Source organism: Cryptomeria japonica, chromosome 11, assembly GCF_030272615.1.
Source record: "Cryptomeria japonica chromosome 11, Sugi_1.0, whole genome shotgun sequence".
In the NCBI taxonomy this organism is placed as follows: Eukaryota; Viridiplantae; Streptophyta; class Pinopsida; order Cupressales; family Cupressaceae; genus Cryptomeria; species Cryptomeria japonica.
This window is the reverse complement of record NC_081415.1, coordinates 230,229,842-230,247,356: the sequence shown is the minus strand read 5'-3', so window position 1 is coordinate 230,247,356 and position 17,515 is coordinate 230,229,842. Positions and strand designations below refer to the sequence as shown.

General features: G+C 36.0%; 1 protein-coding gene across 1 annotated transcript in view; it reads left to right on the top strand.

Moving 5' to 3' along the window:
* Positions 1-3,710: 3,710 nt before the first annotated feature.
* LOC131063952 (DCC family protein At1g52590, chloroplastic) overlaps positions 3,711-17,515 on the top strand; it is a 146,133-nt gene continuing 132,328 nt past the window's right edge. The window contains exon 1 of the mRNA XM_059214098.1: positions 3,711-4,112. Coding sequence (XP_059070081.1) covers positions 3,836-4,112 — 277 coding nt within the window. The 5' untranslated portion in view covers positions 3,711-3,835. The remainder of the gene's footprint in view (positions 4,113-17,515) is intronic.

The window sequence follows — 17,515 nt, the reverse complement described above, 5'->3', positions numbered from 1 at the left end:
TACTCCAACAATAAGGCATCAAGGGTATTATAAGACATACATGCAGATCCATGAGAGATTTTCATGGAAAATATTGAAGGAGGATATTCATAAGAGTATTAAAGAATGCATGATTTTTCAATGGAACAAAGGAGAATAACTCTTTCCAATAGGTCTTTTTCACCCACTAGGTCAATTTTTTGAATAGAAATTCCCAAGAGCTTATCTATGGACTTCACCATAGATTTTCCCAAGGTGCAAGGTAAAGACTTAATTTATGTTGTGGTTGATATATTGACAAAGTATGCACATTTTATTATTATTGCTTTAGATTTCAAGGCACCCCAAGTGAAAACATATTAGATTTAAGAAGATAGTCAAACTCCATTGCTTGTCCAATAGCATTATCAATGACAAGCATAGAAGATTTTTTCGTTCCTTTGGGCAAGAGTTATTTCATTTAATAAGAATGAAGCTCACACCAAGTACCAACTATCATGACTAGAATTATTGACAAACAAAGATAGTGAATAAATGTATTGCGGGGTACTTGAGAAACTATATTTCAAACCAACATGCCACTTAAATTAAATGATTGCACTTGGATGAATACTCTTACAATACCTCACACCATATGTCATTTGGGATGACACCTTATAAATATTTGTATGGTTACAATCCACTATCTTTCACTAATATATTGCTTTTAGATAGCAAGGTGCTCACAATAGGTAATTTAATAACCCACAATCAAGAAATTTGAGAACACTAAATGATAATTTTCAACGAGCATAGAATCAATAGAAGACCTATGTAGATTAGAAAAAAAGAGGTCCTTGAGGTAGGAGACTTGGTTTTCCCAAGATTGTAGCCATATAAGAATATTTATATCAAGAAGAAGGGAGGTTAAAATCTCAAAAACCTAATAATATGGGTTGTACATAATTATGAAGCAAATTGATGAAGTGGTCTATAAGTTGGAGTTACCGCCAAACAACATCATTTATAATGTTTTTCACATGTAATGTTTGAAGAAGGTCCTTGGTCAACAAATCACAACCTCATAGGATTTTCTACCCTAAGACGGTGAGGGAAAATTGATCTTGATCTGAGAAGAATTGATGGATACTTCTGCCAAACACTTGAGGATTAAGAGCAAGATGTAGTATCTAGCTAAGTGGAGAAACTTACTAGTTGAAGATTCCACATGGGATGGGCCTAAGATTCTCAAGCATCCTAATTTGCATTGCTTGAGAAAAAGAAATCTTTGGGAGGGGGGGACGAATGACCATGTCCCTTTATAAAAAATCGGCAAAGGATTGTTTTCCTAGGATGATGTCCAAGTTTAAGGGTTGGGGCATCACTTGATGCATGCTAAAGGGGGGTTAAAGAAAAAGGATCAAGGATGTTTCTCGATACATGCTTGGAGATCATTGGGGGTTGGGAATTAGAGATATGTCTTGATGCATTGTAAGAGGTCAACGATTAGTCATTTCACTTGCTTTATACCAAGAAATTGTTGGATGTTGGGGATTGAGGGTACCTCTTGACACATTCCAAGAAAGAATTAGATGCCAAGGATGGGGATTACGACTTAATGAATGCTAAGTCAGAGGGGAAGAAAAAGTTTGAAATTTTGTCGAGAAAAGCTTGTAAGACCTATAAGGGCAACAAGTAATGTGATGTGTAGGAGTCAAATTTGGGACTTGACACCACTTTGTTCTTAGGACAAATTATTTGGTCTTGTGTGTAGGGAGCATTTGAAATTAAAAAAATGTTTAAATTATGGGGATCCATGTTATGTTATTTTGTCTATTGAACACTTTGTGTTCAAGTCTTTCTATGGATAAAAACCCTTAGGAGATTGCAATAAGTGGACAAAAACCCATTGGTTGCTAAGATCAAAGGACGAAAAACCTTTGGTTCTTGGAGGAAATTCTCTCATAGAGTGTAGTAGAGCCTTAAGGATTTGCAAGAGGGTTCAATGAGTCAATGTGAACATTGTTTTTTTATTGTTGTGTGTTGCCGTGTGATGACTGTCATAATAGTCCCTTTTTATAGAGATCATATTATAATAAATAAAATTACTACTAGGGTTTTGAATAATCTGTGCAAGTTTATGTGTGTTGTTGAAAGTAATTGATTTTATTGGTGGATATAGTTAGCAAAGAGTGGTTCATATTATTCAATGAATGTTGTTGATTTTGTTTAAAAAAATTATATTTATAAAAAATTCTAGAAAGGGACATTACATTGCCCCATACTAGTATCCTACATCCATCAAAGACAAATTTTATGGTTGCTTCAAGAGTTAGCTTACATCTACCCCATGATAGTACACAATCTACAACCCTTGGTAGTATCTTACCTTTGTCATGGGTAGAATTTTTCTCTTACATTTTTGTTTGTATACAATTTTAGTACTTGTGTTGTGCTTATTTTAAAAAATGCTTAACGAATGCTGCTCATTACAACTTTTCCTTTTGTATTTGTGGCTTTCTAGGTGGAAAACTCATTAGGAGGCATTGTGCAAAACCAACATCCTTATCTATCCTTTATGTGACTATTTGAATATTTATTTACATTTTGTTTGTTTGCTTTAATTTGACAAACATCTTCATAGTTGCTCATATGCAAGTCAATTTAGGGGGTCAAATTGTAATGGTGAAAATTATGTACCTTGCAATTCCCCCCTTTGTTTTGAAATCAATTTGACTTGGTTGTCACTAGTACATTGAATAGAGCATGCATTTCTATATGTACATTGACAAATAACTTGATTGTAGCTTGACTCCTATACTCATCCCAAGGGGTTGAACTTATCCCTCACTTTATCCATCTACCACCCTAGTTTAGATCCACAATCATGGAAATGCCTAGAGATATTATCAAAATCAAAATAAATAATTTTAGCCTAAATGGTTTTCTTTATTACTTGTTATGAGTTGAATTGAAACTAAAAAATATTTGTATTTCATCTTAGGTTGTTGTATAAAAGGACATATCCTAATTCGTTTCATTTACCTAGTGCTCGACTTGCATACGCTTAAGACTTTGCATAAAAAACTCCATTACTAACCATAATTATAATAGCATTGCATAATGCCATCAACATTCTAGGCATACTATATAATTGCTTGTTGTCTTCAATAAACCATTAAATTGGAATTATGGACTCTACAAAGGATAATTATCGTAGCCTAGTAAACTTCTAAAAAGTGTTTTCCAACAACACTAAGTTATGTTATTATAGGTCTAGATACTTAAGCAAAGCATTGCTTGTACTTGCATAAAAATCATATACGCTAGATTCAAATCCATAATTATACAAATTAAATCTATAATCATGAAAGTGAACAACTACAAAAAGGATATTAGAATAATCAATTGATAACATCTATTACACTCAAATTAAAAACTAAATCCTATTATTTTATTTATTTAAATTTCATAAATTTATTTTATATAATTATTAGATATTTATTAATTGTTTATTTATAATTATAATTTATTTATCTATGATTAATTTTTTTTTTCAGAACTTTAAACTGTATTAAATATTTTATTATTGTATTTTTTTTTTTGAAAAATAGTAATATTATTTCCCATTAATTATACGAGGGTATATTAGTCCTACTTTTAATTTTTTCTTTTCCTTTTTAATAAGGCATCGTCTGATATGATGATTAATAAATACCCAGACAAGTACTATAAACCAGATAATGATCAGCCACAAATTAATTCAAAGATGTGAACAAAGTGGTGTTTTGAGGTGCACCACGAGTACATTCAGCATATTTGATATTCAAATACAATATTAAATTTTGTTGGAGCATATGTGATTATTGGCATCGTCATGGACATGTGTGTGCAGATTCACAAACTATCGCCAGCCCTGTCTTCTATGCCTCGTGCAAATTATATCGCGAATTCCATAAAAAATGTTTTCAAAGCTACCCAAATCTCCAGTCGATTTTTACCTGCTCAAATCTCGATTGGTACCAGAAAAAACACAAGTAGATTGAAACTCTGTGATATTAGTACCAGATGCTTGCCTTCCTCCAAACTGGAAGTTATGAAAGAATCGGATTCTTTTTTCACCACTGACTCCAGACCCATCATGTTATTTGATGGTAATTACTACTTCTCTGCCCTGGTAGTTTAGTTGATTTGTCTGCTAAAAAAATGATTAATTCAATGTAATTGGCACGCTTCTTAAAACTTATTAAAACATAATAGTAAAGTTAAGAGAGAAACATACGTTGTGACTTTAAAGTAATTTAAGATATTTAAATGGTGTGTGCTATTGTGGTCAAGTATCCAGAATTTTATTAGAGAGCACCAGGTCCCAAAAGCATGGCAAAAGGTTGAAATTGGGCATAATGGCATAATTAGGAGATATGAAATCTATTAAAAATGGTTAAAATACTGCATCTGACCTGCTGTACGCTCAAAAAAGTACTGTTCGGCTACTGAAATTGGGCAAACTACCACATCTAATTTGCTGGATGCTCAGAAAGATACCACTTGATTTTTGAAATTGAGTAAAATACTGCATCCAACTTGCTGGGTGCGCGGAGAGATAGACCCAGATTATTAAAATGGGTATAATATCACATCCATCTTGCTGGGTGATCAATGTCATACCTCTTAGCTGCTCGAAATGTTACTGCTCAATTATTGAAAAAATGGTGTAAAACAAGGCATTCAACTTGTTGGGTTCTCGAAAACGCTCGTAGGTTGTTGAAATCGGGTAAATTCTGCATGAAATTTGCTGGGTGCTCGATAAGTATGCATAAACAGGGAGGACATTGTTCACACATGTATTATCAATGGATATTACTAAACAAAACACTACGAACATATACGAAACTACTCTTTCTCCATCTCCAATGGTCATGACAGCAACTTAGATGTTCACAAATGTCTATACATCAATAAGAGAGCAATTATAACATCACAATGCGAGTAAAGCATATGCACACAAATGCAACACAGCATATAATTGGAGAAAGCCTAAATGAGGGAGAAAACTCCAGTAAAAATGAACAACGCACATGCCACTAAATCGCAGTCATGAGAAGTGTTCTTTTTCCCCCTTGGTCTATTACAGAGCATCTTCATGGTATCTATGAGCTCCCTACACCTGCAAACTACCCTGACACTGTTATAAACCCTGCTTTTCCAAGTACAACAGCTAGGAATGGCTTCCACGCATGTATAACAAGACAAAATAGTCCCTCCAAGTGTTTCTCCAACCCTCAAAACCTTTAACTCTGCAACAACGAGTGTTGCAGCGAAAAGATGCACTCATAATAGGCTCACAACTGTTATGTTCTTATGAAGAGGACCAGAATCCATCATTAGGTTCCCCCCTTGATGATTAGGAATATTCGTTTAATCACTATAAATAGTTTTGGGTGCAATTGGAAGCCCAAAAGTTCAAGACATGAAGACAAGACACTTCGAATCCCAGATTTTTCCTCGTCTGTAATGAGTTTGCCTCTTTCTGCAGAGAGGCAAATGCATTTTTGCTGCTTTGTTAGCCTTCTTTGACCTAATTCTTCCAAGAGCCATAACTTTTTCGTACAGCCTCAAAGTGAGGAGCCTTTTATTGAAATGTAGGAATCTAATTATGCAAACATATTTCACTTTTGATTCCACCTAAGCATTATTTTTGTCCCTGGAACATAACAGCATTTATGAGGCCAACAGTGACTAGAACCAATCATAGAATGACATTCTCTCTTCCAAAGTTTGAATTTCTGTTCCCATCTCATTCCTTTTCCAACATTTGAGGATCTTCTTTTCAGATCCATAAAATACACCATAGTTGCTTGAGAATATACTAATTGATTTTTGAAATTGGTTAAAATATCTGATTTGGATCTTAATAGCTGTTTAGCGGACAACACTAACTTCTCAAATTTACATGCGTTAGATGTGGAAATCAAACTTAAAGATTTGGAGATGACAAAATAGCATGTAGAGAATGCTGCACATGAAAGATAGAGTTGAAACAAAAAACAATATAAATCCATGAATTCTCTACATGGCATACTCTCAAGGGAGATCTATGGCTGTCTATCTTCCTAGCTACACCTAAGCTAACTTTTTGTATGTATACATGCACGGAGATCAAGAATATACAGTTACAATCAGTTTATGAAGAAATTAAGAACTGATAGTTACTGCAGCTGTTTATGTTGCAACTATTTCAACCGTTTCATCTTCCTTTCTGCTGCCCACTCAATCTGATCATGTCTAATCAACCTTTCCGCATGTTTGAATGTGACAACTTGTGGCCCTCCATTAGACACAACTTTCTTACCCTCTGCTTGGAATTTTAGATCCATGTTCTGGAAATTCAAAGTGATATCCCCTAGTGATCGCGTCCACTAAATGCCAAATACTGCAGTTGTATGCTCACTACATAGAGGTCATCCTTGACTTCATAATTTCTCAACTGTAGACTTAATTGGGGTATCATTCCGGTGCATAAATAGTGAAGCCATCAGCTACCACAACCTTTAATCCTTCAACCTCTTCAGTCTTGAGTCCTCTACAAGCAACCACTCCATCAATATAGTCATGTGTAGCTCTTGTATCAGTCAATGCCACTACTCACTGTCCACAAAGGACTCCACAAACTCTGAAAGACTCATTTTTCTCTAAACTATGAAGTTGGGTAGTGTAATGTCCCCACTTTGAAATAGAATTTAATAATAAATAATAATAATAATATTAAAATACAAAAGAATAAAAATAAAATTAAAATTAAAATACAAAATAATATAGTTAAATATAATTAAAATTTAATTAAGTTATGAATGGTCAAAAGACATAGAAAGAAAAGTTGTGACTCCCTCAAACATGGAATATAAAAGGGAGAAGAGAGCCTCATTTGAGAAGGGGGGATAATTTGAGAATCAGAAGTGCAGATCTGATTCAAATAAGAAGATCTGATCTGATCATGAAAGGTTGTGTCCCTTTCAAAGGGTAGAAATAATGAAGAGTTGCACTCTTTCAAAGGGTGCTAATGGTGAAAAGATGTTTCTCTTACCAAAGTGCATGCATGATGAAGAGGTGTGACCTCTCCCTTACACGGAGAGATATAAAGGAAAGGAATCAAATGCATCCAATATCATCACCATGGATCAGATCAGAATAGAACTGTTATTAAGTTACAGGCTGTAAGAACTTTGTTCTTGGTGGTATGCATGGGGATGAGCTGAATATGTATGATTAATATATGAAGCCTGATAATGTTCTTATGCAGAATTTAATAGTAATATTAATAGAGACAGCAATATCTATGACAGTTTAATAATGGCTTTCTATCACTTACTGTTCATATGATGATTAAGTAAATTATAAGATGGAATCTATAATACCTTTCGATCTCACCATCCAATTATGGAGGGAGAATACAAGGAAGCAAGAGCACTATGCTCCAGCATGTACGCCAACCCCGAGTGTGGGCCAAGAGGCCAAGTTTATGAGGTCCTTGGGGTTGTTGGAGAAGGATAGATTTGAAGTGCCTTGGGTGATTCTCCTTGAGCTCCATAATGGGAATTGGTGTAGGTAGAGAAAGGGTTGTTGAATCCTTTATTTAATTATGCAATATATAAAGAATGCTGAATGTATAATCTATCAAGGCATAATGGAAATGTTGACTAATCTGTTGTGCAGGTTCCAGACCAAGCTTAGTTGACAATAGTGTCCCTCAATTGTAATCACTATGCACTAAAGTTGTGATTCAAGGTCAGAATATAAGAGGCTCCCATTATGGGACATTACAGACAGGAGTGCCTTCACTTGCCTTGTCTTTTTCTGACTCTTCAAATGACTCTTCTTCCTCTTTCTCCTCCAAATAAATGACTATTTGATTCAACAATCTTAAGAAATTATGTTCCTTCAAAATTGGTATACTCTTACTTAGCCTATTGATAGTGCTAATATTCTGTCTACCTCCTTCTTCTAAGTATGGTTTAGGTGCCTCTAGTATGGTTGCACTTCCTGCCAACATAAATACATGTGCTGTCTTGTACTCTTCCCATCATAGTCAGAAATGACTTTTCGAATTTCATCCCATTGGTCAATTCATATTTTGTTCTATCTCCATTGCAATCTCTCAGAAATGGATAGCCTACTCAAAGTCACTATAATAGAATCTGCTCTAGCATGTCCAATTTCAAAAGAAGCAAGAGGAGTGTGTTCAACAATTGATGTGTAACAATGATTTGTAGTAGCTCCATCTTCAAAAACTTAAGAATGTTTTTCTTTGTGATCTCATTAGGTGTTTGTATTATGAGGGTATACAAGAATAGACTACTTGGAACAAGCCCAACAAGCATTAGCATCATCAAGTAGTTAGTTTTGGTTCTACTCAAGTCTTGGCTGTTGAGAAACAAGGTGAAGAAAGCTTGCAATATTAACTTTCAAATGTGATTACAAATCTGAAATGAACATGTGATAACATAAATATAAAAACAATCATACCAAAAGAGACACTAGATTTACGTGGAGAAACTCTTTCAGGAAAAAACTCCACTAGAGAACGAGGGTAAGTATATTATTATTTTTCAAAAGAGAGAACACCAAAATTATACACTTCACTACACTTATCCAAAGGATCCTAGAACTACTTGGAAACAATGACCAGTTGATGATTAAACAACTATCCCTCGGCTCCCTTTTTTAGCCAAATAGGAGAGGAAAAACCACAACTGTTTTCCCAAAACAATGGGTCAAAACCACTTGCAAAAACCCATGCCTTGGAGAATGAGTAGCCAATAGACATAATAAAATAATAAATAACTTTTCAAGTGACTCCTCATGGGCACCAAACCCAAAGCCACTTAGTCTTTACACATTTCGAATACTCCAAAGCTTGTGGCCAAAGTTTGCGGTGATTGTTCAAAACCCCAATTAGACACTTTTCCTCCTCCCAAAATTTATCTCCTTATGCATGACCCTTCATGTCTCATTATGGACGTGGGAATGATTTTATTTTATCCATTTTGATTTATATTTATCAGCTCTTGAAAATGCAATTACAAATAGCCATAAAGTACAAATATTTAATATATTTCTCACATGTTATAGGGAACACTTTCCAAAGAACATGGAGACATATGAATGGCTTAGGATTGCAAGGTTAATCTCACCTTATTTTAACATTCTCCCACTTGAAATTATACATTTCAATTACATCCAAGAGATACACAAAATAAAATCAAGTACAATGATTAAGGCCCATGGCCTTCCTACACCAAGATATCTTTTTTGTGGTCACTGGTTTCGTAAGAGAATCTGCAACATTATCTTAAGTGTCAACATTTTCTATCAATACCTTACCATTATCAACCATTTCTTGCACAAGGTGATATTGAACATCAACATGCTTAGTACAAACATGATACATAGGATTCTTGGCCAAACATATAACACTCTAACTGTCACATGCGATCCTCATAGTCCTGCAATCAAAACCAATGCCAATACCAAGTCTTTGTAACCATGCCACTTCCTTAGAGGCATGAGTAGCAGCCATATACTCTGCTTCAGTGGTGGACAAAGCAATTGTGGGCTGCCTCTTACTCATCCAATTCACTGCTCCTTCAATCAAAATAAATACATAATCACTAGTGGACCTTTGACTATCGTAGTCAGTTGTCCAATCTGCATCAACAAATCCCTATATGTCCAATGACTTAGGCATATCATTGGTACCATGATAAACCAAATAGTAATCAAATTACCTCACAATATCTAAACACCCGCTTAACAAAAGTATAATGCTCTTTACTAGGATTAGACATAAACCTGCTCAAAACTCCCATTGCTTGGGCTATATTTGGTATAGTGCAAACCATTGCATACATCAAGATCCCAATGGCACTAGCATAAGGAACCTTAGGCATATCCTCATAATCATCATCAAAGCTTAGACACATGTCTAAAGTCAACTTAGTATCCATTGTGAGGTATTCACACATCACCCCATTGCAAATGGGGACCCCCACTTTTTCCTTTCTAGGGTAGTGTTAGAGTCCTTAGCTATTAGCCTTTGCATTAAAGAGGTATAGATGGTCAAGAAGCCAAGAGTCAGGTGGATAGCCTTGTGTGAGGTGTGAAATGAGTGAGTTTGTAACGTCAAGATATCATGAGAGTCAAGTCTATCATGAGCTCAACCAAAGAGTGTGAAAGACTGCTAGTTAGAGTATTCGAGGTCGAGGGCGAAAGATTCAAGTGCTCCTAATGAGGAGCGGAATTCGTTTTGAACGCCCTTAGTTGAGATGAAGTGAGCAAAGGTAAGTCAGAGTTTTGATTTGAAATTCACTTCATGTGCTTAGCCTTGTGAAGCGAACTTCATGTGCCTCTCCCTCAAAGTGAAATTCATCCTAAGACCTCATGTTGAGCATGCTATGACGAAGTGAAGTTGGGAAAATGAGTGTAAGTGAGAAAAGGGGGTTAGAATGATTGATTTTGAAAGTAACTTCAAGTACTCCTTTAGAGGAAAGTTTACTTCATGTATTCTTTAATAGGAGCGAATTTTTTTATTTTAGGCCGCCATGAGGTAAGTTTGACATGTTTTTGTAGATGAAGACTTGAAAAACCTAATGATTGAGTGATGAAATGATGAAGTGATTGAAGAAAAGTTGGTTTGAAGCGAACTTCATGTTCAAGGCAAGGAGAGTGAACTTCATGTTCTAGGCAGGGAGAGCGAACTTCATGTCTAAGAAAAGGGGAGCGAACTTCATTTCCAAGCCTAGGGGAGTAAAATTCATGAATTGAGGTAGGGGAGCAAACTTCATGTTCAAGCCTAGGGGACCGAACTTCATGTAGAAGCCAAGTAGAGCGAACCTCATGTACATGTGATCAAGAATTTGCAAGATTGTTTATGAGAACATTGCTTTGAACCGATTTAATGCTTGGAAGGAGTGATTTTGAGTTAAGAAGATGAATAGGCAAGATAAAAGGTTACTTCTTGTGCTCCCATATTGGAGCGAACTTCATGAGCAAGATGATTGGAGCGAACTTCATGAGCAAGATGATTGGAGCGAACTTCATGAGCAAGGTGATTGGAGTGAACTTCATATGCATAAGCCTTGGAGCGAATTTGCCTCATTTGTCCAAAATAAGATGCAAAACTACTAATAGATCATTTTCTTGAGCTAATTTGATGTCTTAACATGCTTAAGAGAGAACAATTTTCAATTTGAGATGATGAAGGGTAAGTTAGAGGGTTACTTCATGTGCTCACCTTGTGGGGCGAACTTCATGTGCACACCATTTGGAGTGAATTTCCTCTAGAGACTTTCCCTAAGGACAGTTTGTCATGTTTGCAGCAATAGATGGTTAAAGACTCCATAGAATGTAGGGAACAAGTCAAAGCAAATTTAAAGACAAGTTTAAGGGTAACTTCATGAGCATCAAGGTTGGAGCGAACTTCAAGTGCTCCTTCATGAGAGTGAGCTCTCTCCAAATCCTCTTATTAAACCTGCAAAACACATAAAATCAAGAATATATCAAGTAAGAAGAACTATCAAGGTTATATATTGGGTATTTGATATCATGTTTGTGTTGTTTTGCAGATGGGAGAGGATGGTGATTGCAAAGCAAAAGGAGGAAGATTGCAAGACTCTGCCACCATGCAACTTCAAGAAGAAAAACTCATTAGAAAGCACAAGGGTATCAAGGGAGGAAGAATCTCAAGAACTTTCACCACATCAAGATGACATGAAAAGGTCAAGATCTTGAAGTATAAAGAGATATCACATAACTATCTCAAGGTAGGATAAGCAAGCAAGGATGGATGAATGATGCTTCCCATCATCACACCAAGCATCGAGCAAGCTTGTAATGCTGGGTATCAAATCTCCCAAGTCTTCAAGCGAATTAAGGTGGCATCCCAATTACTATCTCCACCAATCGAAGGAGTTCCACATCAACATGTCTAGATGCAATGTACCTGACTCGTCTATGAAGGCACAAACCTCGAGGCACCTACCCCCGTTATCCATTGGTTGAATATTCCAGAGAAGACACGTGTCAAAATGTTGTAATTATTTTATTGGCTAGAATAGAGTTTGTTGTAACAAACCCTAATTAGGGTTTTCATTGTAAAATCTTGGTTGTTGATGGAGATTTGATCTTGGCCGTTCATTGTAAAGAGCTCTCTATATAAGGCTCAAGCTCTTCATTTGTAAAGGTTAATGGAGAAATAGAGAGAATAGTTAGTGAATAGGAAGAGGAGAAGAATATAATAGAAGATAGAATAGATTAGGAGGAGAATAAATTGTTGTTAAAGACTTGTAAATGAGATACTCTTTTCATTGAAGTTATGGTGAAATGTATTATTTCAACAAGTCTCATGGTTTCTACTTCTCAATTTACTTTTATGTTGATTAGATTGAGTGGAAGAAATTGTTGACTGTGTTTGCGTGGAATCCGTTTAGTCTATACCACTAGCCTCTTGCTGATTGTAAGTGTGCCTTGCGTGGTCAACTGGAATGATATGAACTTAACTTCAAATTGTTAACTGGAATGATATGAACTTAACTTCAAATTGTTAACTGGAATGATATGAACTTAACTTCAAATTGTTATGTGTCCATTGTTTATGCATTAACTTGAGTGGTGATCAATGTTTGATGATAATTTGAACATCTTTGAAATGTCCTTAGAAGATTGCACTGAGCTTCATCAAATTGTTCAAGTTGATGGTGAGACTTGGCCCAATAGGATTCCATCTAATCATTCACCCATATTCTTGCATTTTAGGCTTAAGATAGAGTTCCTCAACCCTTCATCTTTTGCCCTTTTTTTCAATCCAAGCTAGTTTAGGACAGAAAAATATCACAAGATTGCTACATCAGATGATCAAGTTCCAACGATTCAAGCATTTAACAATTCAATGTAAGTCCCCTTGTGATACCAGCAATTGACCACTCGTGCTTATCCACATGTCAAGACCTGACATTTATAAACCTTGGAGTTGTCTCAAGTGATCCTTAAGCCAATCTTTAGCATTTGAGAAGCTTTGTTCAAGAGAGGATAAGATACTTTTGGGTATTTTATTCTGTGTTCGCATGTGCATGAAAAACACATCAACAGTACCAACTGGAAAAGGAATACTACCTTTGCAAAATAGTATCAACATACTTACTTTGGCTTAACCAAAGCCTTCTGTGAACCCAATCTTTGCTAATCTCCATCTCAAGAATATATTTTGCAGCCCCCAAGTCTTTCATATCAAATGTGCCAAAAAGATGAGCCTTGAGTTCTCTAGTCATCACCTTGATGTTACCCATAAACAACATGTTCTCAACATACAAGACAATGATAAGTATTTGATCATCAATAACCTTAATATAAACACAATGATCTTCCTCACTCCCCTTATAACCCAAATTCAATAACAAAGTATTGAACTTTTGGTACCACATCCTGGGTGACTGTTTCAAACCATACAAAGATCTCTTTAACTTTCAAATCAATTGTTCTTTCCCTTTCACAACAAAATCCTTAGGCTGTTGCATATAAATCTCCTCCTCAAGATCCCCATGCAAGAAAACAGTTTTAACATCCATTTTCTCTATTTCAAAATCACAAGCAGTAGCAATAGACAATAGGAATCTAATAGAATTCAATTTTGCAACAGGAGAGAAAATTTCACTGAAAGCAATTCCCTCTCTTTGGGAGTAGCCCTTGGCCACCAGTTTGGCCTTGTACTATTCTAATTGTCCGTCTTCTTCAACCTTCTTTTCAAATACCCACAAACATCTAATGGGCTTCCTTCCTTTGGGCAAACTTAGAAGATCCCAGGTGTCACAACTGTCTAAGGCCATCATCTCCTCCTTCATGGCCTACATCCAAGACTCACTTTCCTTCAAAGAGAGAGCCCCCCTGAAGGATCTAGGTTCATTGTCAATGCTTAACAAAGCAAATATACAATGGAAATCTGGTGGGCTATACTTATCAATTGGATTTCGTGGCCTTGTGGACCTCTTCGAGGTAGGAGTAATGGGATCCACCTGTTCATCTTCCTTTGTATGCTCATCCTACACATCATCTAAACTCTCGGAGCCCTCTTCTTCTTCTTCTCCATCCTCAGATTCATCTATTTGTTCTTCCACATGTGCATCTTCCTGCTTCTCAATCTGTTTCAAAGTGCACTATCTTTGTCTTCTCCTTTGGTTGTTCTTCACTCGAGTAAGTTCTAAACTCCTTGAAAATAACATCTCTAGAAAGAATCATTTTTTGGGTTAAAGGATTCCGAAGCTTATAACCTTTTACATTCTCATTGTAACCAACAAAAATGAATTTTTGAGGTTTTGGATCCAGTTTAGGTTGCTTTTGCTGAGGCACATGAACGAAAGCCTCACAACCAAAGACCCTTAGCTGTGCAACCGATGGCTTTATACCTATCCACACTTCATAAGGAGTTTTGTCAGTAAAAGCTGAACAAGGAGATCTGTTAATGAAATAACAAGTCGTACTGACATCTTCTGCATCATCTATCAAGCTCAGCACCACTCAACATGCTCCTAGCTCTCCATTATGGTTTGGTTCATTCTTTCTTCTACCCCATTTTGTTGGGGAGCGTAAGGAGTAGTATTATGCTGAACATTACTTGCATGGTTATAGAACTCATCAAATTCCCTTGAACAATATTCACCCCCATTGTCAGTCCTCAACACTTTTTATCTTATTATCTGATTGCTTTTCGACTAAGGCCTTAAATTCCTCAAACTTAGTGAAAACTTTAGATTTAGAATTTTTAAAATAAATCCAAGTGTATCTCAAGAAATAATAAATGAAGGAAACATAATACCGAGATTTTCCCAAAGAAACAACATCCACTGGACCACACACATTTGAATGAGTAATCTCTAATGATCTCTTGGACTTATAGATTCCTTTAGGAAATGATGATCTATTCTATTTACCAAATACACAATGCTCACAAAATCATTTTTGCCAACAGAATAATCGAAAAGACCATCAAGAAATCGTTTACTTAGAATGGAACTTTTTCACCACTATGACCCAATCTTTGGTGCCACAATATGTATGTATTTCCATTGCTAGTTACATGGCAGAGTTACAAAAAGTAGAGGCATTAAGCCTAAACAAAGTCCCTATTCGAGATCCTTTAGCTATTACCAAACTCCCTCTTACCAACCTGCAACTAGACTTGTCAAATATCACATGCATTCCAAAATCATTCAACTTGGATACAGAAGGGAGATTTCCAGCAAGTCTTGAAATATGCAAAACTTTAGCAATGGTTTTTACTCTTCCATCATTGAAAAATAATTTTACCTTTCCTTTACCAACAACCTTCTTTGTACTGTTGTTACCAAGGAAAACCTCTCCCCCATCATATGCTTTGTAAGAGGAAAACCACTCCTTGTGAGCAGTCATGTGGTAGGAGGCACCTAAATCAATAGGCCAAGCATCATCACTAACAATGTTAGTAGAAATAAACGAAGCATCAAAATCATCATTTGGTGATTTTTCTATGGAGGAATCAACATTCTTTTTCTTAATTCTAAATTCCTTCTTCAAAGTTCACATGCCCTCTTTTCCCACAATTCCAACATTTTTCTCTTTTTGGGGGTCTTCGATTGTCTTTTAGACTTCTCCCTCTTTTTATCCCCTTTAGGTCCTTTTTCTTTGGACTTTCTTCGCACATGCAAGAAATCTTGGGAGCCAACATTCATAGACTTTCTTCTCACCTCCTCTGAAAGAAGTATGGCAATCAAGTTGTCCATCTTTGCCTCTGCACTACCACTGCTAATAGCAACAATCAAATTTTCCCAAGATTCGAGCAAAGAGTAAAGAAATACGATACATTTATCTTCATCTTCTAATTTAACATCTATCGATGCAAGTTGACTTATAATTAGATTAAAAGAATTCAAATGATTTATAATAGATTCACCCTCTTTCATTTTGAAAGAATATAACTTTTTTTTGAGGCATAACTTATTGGATGAACTTTTAGATTCTCAATATCTGTGCAAGAAGTACAAGACATTGCTTTCAATCTTGTTCTCAAATCTGCAAAACCGCACAACAAAAGCTCCCACTATAGCAAAAAACCTTCAACACTTAAAGAGAAAGCATTCCCCTTTTAGTAGAACTGTAGCTTTGATACCAAATGTTGAGAAACAAGGTGAAGAAAGCTTGCAATATTAACTTTCTTATGTGATTGCAAATTTGAAACCAAATCTGAAATGAACATGTGATTTCACCATTCAACATAAATAAAAAAACAACCATACCAAAAGAGACACCAGATTTACGTGGAGAAACCCTTTTAGGAAAAAACTCCACCAAAGAACGAGGCAAAGTATATTATTATTCTTCAAAAGAGAAAACACCACAATAATACACTTCACTACACTTCTCCAAACGATTCTGGAACTACTTGGAAACAATGACCAACTAATGATTAAACAACTATGCCTTGGCTCCCTTTTATAGCCAAATGGGAGAGGAAAACCCATTGCTGTTTTCCCAAAACTAGCGGCCAAAACCACTTGCAGAAACACATGCCTTGGATAATTAATAACCAATAGACATAATAAAATAATAAATAACTATTCAAGTGACTCCTCACGGATGCCAAACCCAAAGCCACTTAGTCTTTACACATTTTGAGTGCTCCAAAGCTTGCAACCGAAGTTTGCGGTGACTGTTTAGAACCCCAAATGGACACCTTTTCTCCTCCCAAGCTTTATCTCCTTATGCATGACCCTTCATATTTCATTATGGATGTGGGAAGTGTTGTGACGTTTTCACACATCGCCCCATTGCAAATGGGGACCCCCTACTTTTTAGGCCCTCCCGGTCTTTTGGCTTGCATTTTTGGGGTCTTTTCGCAGTAGTCTCGTCAGTCTCTCTGCTTTGCAGGTGTTCGAGGGTCATTTCGATTTAGTCTGCCTTTCGTTTGAGCAAATTCGGCTGTCTAGGACTCGTTTTGTGAATTTTAGGGTTTTTGCCTTTTGTCCTAGAGTTTAGGGGTTTCTATTAGGGTTTTGGGAAAACTGAACATACAACTGGAATCGGGACCTTTCAAGGAACCTCCTAGTAAAATTTGAGCCCAAACGAAGCAACTTTCTATTTTTAGAAAGTCCCTATTTTTTAGGGATTTTTCTGAGTCCCAGGATGTCGTCATTTTGCCAAAAATCAAACTTACTATTTTTAGTAAGTTTCTATTTTTAGTAAGTGCTTTTCTGAACTATTTTGCCCAAACCTTGACATTTTGAAACACTTACTATGTGGGAAAATCTACTTTTGGCAGGATCTTCACAGGAAAACACTGAAAGCTGAATATCTCCGAAGACGCTGAAGACTGAACGTTCTTGAAGACCATTTCTAAATCTGTAAGAGTCAGAAGGCAGACAAGTTGGATCAAAAAATGGTTAAGTTTGGAAGTCCTATTCCAGAGGAGGAGAGCATGCAAAATCATCCAAGTCCAGAAATTCGCATCAATCCACCAATATCATCCTGATCCGAA